Here is a 6911-nt window from a genome sequence, read left to right as displayed (position 1 = left end):
AACTCAGACTATTCACGGAAGTTCTGACGCTGACCATGAAGAGCCAATATATTGACCATCTAGGGCCTAGAGTGAAATCACTGGGAAGAAACTGATGCTGGGAAAGATTGAGGGAAGGACGAGAAGGGAATGCCAGAGGGTGAGATGGCTGCAAAGCATCACTGACTCAAAAGTCATGGGTTTGAGTAAACTGGTGATTTGAAAGGCAGGGGAACCCAGGGTTCTTGCTGTACATGGAGTCACAAAGAGTCAGACAAGACTGAGTGGCTGAAGAACATCAACAAATTGGTATTGGCAGTGCTTGGGAGACTTTGTCATTATACATGGGATGAAAAGTGAGACTGAGGACAATTAGAAAGAACACAACTCTTGTCGGTTTCCTTGTTTTCCACCCTCAAAATATTCTTCTCACAACATCTCTTGAGAGCTTCCCAGAGAAGGAGAATCCCTGGGGAGTCATGTGGTATCCTGAGATGGAAACCATACCCTATATGCCACTTGGATCTACAACCTTGGTCTTAGGCAGAAGCAGGCATTGTCTCTAAATATGTGCTAGAGCTGCCCATCTTCTGATGGGTTAACAGTTATGGTTTGTGATCTTAAGAATGGGATGAGAGGTAAACAAACTTACAGTTCTCAATCCAACTCTGTAATCCTGGGAGAAGCATCTTTGACTTGTGTATCCTAGTCGCCCTTAGGAATGCTTACAAGCGGTTACATTACTGAGCAGGGATGTAGGCAGGAAACTGCATCCATTTTGACTTTACCGCTGGCCTTCTCTGTGAATAGACCATTCCTCTTCTCTTAATGTCACAGTTTTTGTCTTCAGATGAAGGTTGAGCATTGTGGAAGTGTGTGAATGCATGTGAAATCCCCATAAAACTGAAGACAGGGAGTACACAGTTTTCCTATTTGAGTCAGATCTCAAAGACATTTAGCTTTACAGATCCGCACTATCAATGCATCTCAAATATTCATAAAATTCTTATGTGATGATTGTCACACAGATTTGAGACCAGAAGACCTGTATAGTCAGCTGCTTAGTAGTGTGGTGGGGCTTGGACATTTCAGGTATTATGTAAGAAGAATGTGAGCCATGTTATAACTTCCTTGTATTTTAACTGTCTATCACATCCACTTGGGAAGGGGGAAGGGGACTTCCACCATGTGGGAAGAGAATTCCAGGTTTCGTCCTTAGTTTCATTTGATGCCTAAGAGTGTTCATTACTGGTGAGTGTGCAGCCTCCTATAGGAAGGTCGTATCCTATTACAGGAAGGCCTGGTTGAAACTCCAGGCCTCTACATGGCCTTCTTGAGTACTGCCGTATTAGAGGGTGGGTGTTTTGTTATTGCCAGACATCATAGATACCTAAGGTCCCACGCATCTTTTGCTGGGTTGATTGGGAGAGTACCATAGTTTTTAACTATGTTTGGGCGGAGTAGCTTGGTTATTATTGAAATGCTTTCAACCTTTGACGCATCCGTTTGTCTTGCACTTTGAAAAGAGAAAGAAGAGTTTTGAATGGGCAGTTTAATTTGTGCCTGGCTGTATTTTTGAATGAACTATTTCTTCAGCTGAAATTTCTAACATAAAAGTCCAAAAGAGAGCCCAGACATACACTCACAAACACATTCTTAATCTGATGCACACACACGCAAGCACAGTCACGATCTTGTATGCTTAAACACAATTACAAAAAGAAAAGAAACCCCAAGGACTCACTGGAGGACACCTATGAACTTCCCAAAGTTTCTCTGATACTTGTCTCTAGGCTTAATTTTGGAAATCATTTTCTACTTGAATGATATGTCTCTAGCGACATTTTAAATCAGAATGTTTTAAAAGATATACCTTTGTTGTGCATTCCATGGGATCTTAAAATACTTTGCATGTAAGACTATTCTGTGATTTGCTAAAATGAAAATAATTTGTAGGGTAACAATAGTGAAGTCATATTGAGCTATTTAGGCCCTGCAGTTACACATTTGCTTGTTCCATTATAAGCACCCAATTTCATCCTCTGATCTTCTCCCATTAATTTTTCTACTTCTTGTCTCAATCTTCTGTGTTTAACTCACTGCGTTAACTCACTTGAATTTTTGTTCTCACTTTTACTATTTTAGGCACAAATTATAAAATAAATAAGTACGGGAAAGAACACTGAACTCATGTATAATATTTCCCTACTGTATTGAGATACTTTCTCTATAAGCTTTTGAGAATTAAAGGTACTGATATGTTAAAGCCATATGGGAATTGATCACCAAGGTAATGCATCATGTAACCAGGCTTCCCGTGGTAGGACAATTGAGGTACAATTTAATACTATGTTTTCAGGAGGGAACAAAAACAGTAGCTTTCCCACATAATATATTGCATGTCCTTATCCATGCCTTTTCCAAGTTACCACAGAGCACTAAGGGAATTAATCCTATTCTTTTTGAGAAGGACCTGCCCCTCAAAGCAGAACAGGAAAAGAAGATCAAAGGGAGTGAGCAGGAATAATCAGTACACGGCAATGAAATAGAAGATGTGATTGCTTTTAAGGTGCTATTTCTCAAAGCATGCAAATTTGGCTCCATAGTAAGATGCCTGAAATCGAAAACCAGACCATTGGACTTTGCGCTTGAAAGGATAACTAAGGACATCGATTTCAATAACTCTTACAATTGCTGCAAAATGCTTACCTCTCTAAAGTATAGTGTTCTCAGCCAAATTTAATGAAAGTTTTCAGTGAAAGAAAAAGCGTGTGCTGTTTGGACACCTCCCTTATCTACACAAATAGCCCACAGCTTTCACTCTGCATTAGCCCCAAACATGAGAACGGTGAACTTAACTTGGTGTTGTCCTATGTGGGTTACCACACCAAAACAGGGCCATGACTTGATATTGCTACTACTGTCTAAAGAAATGGCCACAAAGTGGAGATTGCCAAGATTTCTAGGTAGTGTTCATGACAGTCTGGGGGGTCCAACTGGCAGACACTCTGCTCATCGTATTTCATTGTGAACTATGTGAAGGATCAGCCATTGATTTTGATCCCTCCTTACTCCATGATTTTCTAGAGAATTAAAATGAATGATTCTTTTTTGTTTGTTTGTTTTTTCCATAAATATCTCTATAACTACTACTGAATTTTAGGGAACTTGGGCCTGAAACAACATGACTAGTATGGGTTGTTATAGACTGTAAACTTCATGAGAGCAGCAATCATTTTATAATTTGAATTCCCACATTTGACATTCATGAACATATAAGATATATATTTATCAACCGGGAAAAGATTCTCAGTAAGTAGGAAAGGTCAATTATGATAATAGTGCAGGTTATAGGATGTTGTTGAGTAATGTATATAGCATTTGATTCGTGATTACATTTCCTTATTGATAATTCAGTAAGTACACGTTTTAGCTGATGTGAAAGATACACAAAGAAAAGAGGGTAGACCCAAAACACATTGAAGACCTGATATCCGTGCTCACCTTGGTAGGAGGGCGAACAGAGGTTCCTTCCAACCCCAAGAAAGAGTTGAGGCAAAGTTGTGAGAAGGGGCTTAGCACATCTGAAAGCAGTGTGTGTGATTGTAGCTCCAGAAGCACGGTGTAAGAGAATGGTACTGAAGCTACTACGGAAAACAAATATCATGTCTTCAAAGAACTTGTTAACCATCCTGAGGTGCTGCAATCACCAGAGGAATTTATTTTGTCTCTGAGGGAACAGATAAGCAAAATCTAAATATGCATTAGGAAATATAGGGTGGAATCATGGTGGCAGGAAATAAAGGTACGCCTTAAGGAGAGCAGAGCTAAAATGACCCTATACAGTACCACTTGTAAAATACCTATCTTGTGCTGGCCATGGTCCAGTCACTGATTATGTCCTGTAATCGTTGGTATCACAGTGATGGTATAACGGTTCTCCTAATTTTGGACATGCTACAATATTTATATTTTCAAGTATGAAATGAATTTCTAGAATGAAGACAATCTCCTGTCTAATGTCTTAAGACTCTGCTGCTGCTAAGTCACTTCAGTTGTGTGCAACTCTGTGCGACCCTATGGACAGCAGCCCACCAGGAGCCCCTTTCCACGGAATTCTCCAGGCAAGAATACTGGAGCGGGGCACCATTTCCTTCTCTATCTTAAGACTCTACCGATACGTAATAGAATATCATGTAACTGTGAATGCACTAAGGTTCGTACTGTGTAGGTGCACTTGTTTTGATTTTATTTGTATGTGTTCCTTCACCCGTACCATCCTCATTTAGACACCCATTCATTTCAGCAGGGATGATTTCCCAAATCACTTTACATCCATTACCTCTTTTCCCTTTGTTCTCATTTTCTTGCTTAGAAACAATAGGCTAGGTGCCATTTACCTAGGATGCCTAACGGATGTTTTCTTGAACTGAAGAGTTTATAAAAGAGTGCAGAGAAATAGCCAGACATTGAAATAAAGCCTTAATTTACTCTTCATTGTTTCAAAATAGAAAACAAAACTGTGCAGAGGAACGTGTAACTTTATTGTTCAAATACAAGAATTGTGGGTATTTGTTGACATCTCCCAACGTAAATTTTAATCTTCATTAGGTTCCATAAGCTGATACTTATTTGATAGGTCAGTTTTAATTAGCATGGTTTTCACATAAGGAATATCGTTGATGAATTGACTTGAAAGAGAGGAGGTGGGTGTATAAGCGATCGTTGGCACTGGGGACCTTGAGTTGCCTCTCTGTTGCTGGTTAGGAAGACGACTGTCATGGGCTGACATACCGCTATACCTGTCTGGAAATGTAGAAGGCTCCACCATCAGTCCAAAAGAACTGCTCCATAATGGAGATACGATGTGGTTCTGAGAAGTAGATGTAGCGGTAGTAGCAAAGTCCTCAACATGGCCATTTACTTGAGTGTAGGTGCTATGGAAGTGCCAATTAAAAATGCTCAACTGGTTTAAAACAGCAGGTTGATCTACCACGTTCTGTTCTCTTTGTCTAACTGATATTGATGGGGAAGGAAAGTCATGCGGAAATAGGGCGCTTGTTTTAGGGACTATCTGGCTGGTATAAGTCTTTTGTGGGAAAGGCACACTTAAACTGGTGGAAGCTGAAAATGGACTCTCTCCACTAGTTTCAGCATGAAAACCAGAGTTACGATCATCTATGTTGACCCTTGCTTTAACATGCTTCTTCTCGTAATCTGGAACTAGTGAAGATTTCGGAAACACATTGCTAATCCCAACTCTTCTTTTCATTCTTCCTAAAAGTTGGGGATAGCCTCTTTTGAAATTTGGATTATGGTAGATCTGTAACTAAAATCAAAGGATACAATTATTTAGTTTTTTATAAACGAAGGTAAAACTGACAAGCAAAGTTAAACTATAAAAATGTATTCCTTTAATGATGCCAATTAAATAGAATCAAAGACAACACCTCCATTAGTAGTTTTAACACTTTACATGTTAGAAACAAGTATGCTCCTCAACTAAAAAATATGTTGTATATATACAGTAAATACCACTTAAAGTAGCTTGAGGACATGTATCTGATTTCAAGTTGCTAGGAGAGTGTATTAAGTATCATATATTTTAACCTCCAGCTCTTCTCAACTTCAAAAAATAAAACGTGTTCAACAGTTTGCTATCTCAATTTTAAATTCGGTTTTAGCTACATATGTGAACATGCTTTCTAAGTCACATGATTTAATCTTACATATTGACAGTAAGTGGAAATTTTGGATTACCTTGCTCAAAACAGAGACATTGTTTTCTTCTTCCAGAAAGTCAGGGAGTGAAGCAGATCTTTGAAAAGTTTGTCGCTTTTTACTAAACCCATAAAGTTTAAGCTGGCTAACTAAACTTTTCATACTATCAGTTTCAAATTTTCTGAAAGGGGTCTTTCTTTCCAAGACTTCTTTCTTGAAGAGTTCTTCGTTGATCACTATAGAAGTGCCACTCTCATCCCACCAAATAGATTCAAACTGATCACTTTCAACTATAGTCCAGAGTTTTTGTGGAAAAGTGAGGGAAAGAAAATCATTCAACTCATTTCTTTCAGAGACAGAAAATGTGTAGTGTGGCCTTTTTATCCGAGCTTCCTTAGACAAAGCCTGAAAAGCATATTCTTCAATCATAGATCTCAAAACTTCAATCATAGATCTCAAAACCCAGTAAGTGTGTAATCACACGAAGACGATCCAATGGAGGTTTTGGAACCACTTGATACATCTTTACGAGGCACATCTTGAATTTCTGAAGGAATGTGTGCCATCTCAGAGAGATCTTTCTTCAGATACTTTTCTCATTTGTCTGACTTTACATACTCCAACTTCAAGTGCTGCTTGGCTGGCGTACAGAGATAAACTCTCAAGACCATCAGCATGGTTCTCAAAGTCAAAAAGCTGTGACATCACAAAGTCACTGGTCTCCTAGCAATTGAAGAGTAGCTCTGACATCATAAAGTCACTGGTCTTCTAGCAATTGAAGGGCAATGTTCAACCAGTGTTTACTTCTACATCAACTTAAAATAAAGGCTGCTTGCATAAACAGTAACCAAAAACATGAAACCTGCAAAATGTCATTGCTAAAGAATTTTTACACAGAAAAATCACATCAATAAGTCTACTTGGTTCCTGAAATAAAAGTGATTGATCACCCTTCTATACACATATTCTTAACATTCAGGACTGTTACCAAACCAAACATGGGTCTGCTCACTTCTTGCAATGAAGTCAATCAACTGACTGTGGGTTTCAGTGAAAGCAAGTGTAGTGTTTATTTTATGACCTTGCACAGAAGTGTTTATATTATGCAGAGTAAAATAGTCAGGCACGGAAAGAAAGACTCATTTTACTCTTAATTATTCCAAAATAGAAATTGGCCCTATGAAGATGAATATGTAACTTTTTTCTTCAAA

The 6911-nt window shown here is 38.6% G+C and overlaps 1 protein-coding gene across 1 annotated transcript; it reads right to left on the bottom strand.

Annotated features, from left to right (window-relative positions):
- Nucleotides 1-4502: 4502 nt before the first annotated feature.
- On the bottom strand, nt 4503-6400 carry LOC145537590 (heat shock transcription factor, Y-linked-like). Its single transcript, XM_081568285.1, has 2 exons — nt 5740-6400; nt 4503-5308 (listed from the first exon to the last, which is right to left on the bottom strand). Exons 1-2 carry the CDS (start codon nt 6148-6150, stop codon nt 4577-4579), a joined length of 1143 nt encoding a protein of 380 aa, XP_081424411.1. The 5' UTR covers nt 6151-6400; the 3' UTR covers nt 4503-4576.
- Nucleotides 6401-6911: the final 511 nt, after the last annotated feature.

Source organism: Giraffa tippelskirchi, chromosome Y (assembly GCF_054371585.1).
Source record: "Giraffa tippelskirchi isolate mGirTip1 chromosome Y, T2T-mGirTip1v1.2.pri, whole genome shotgun sequence".
Taxonomy (NCBI): domain Eukaryota; kingdom Metazoa; phylum Chordata; class Mammalia; order Artiodactyla; family Giraffidae; genus Giraffa; species Giraffa tippelskirchi.
The sequence above is the reverse complement of the archived record's forward strand: the minus strand, read 5'-3'. Positions and strand labels throughout refer to the sequence as shown.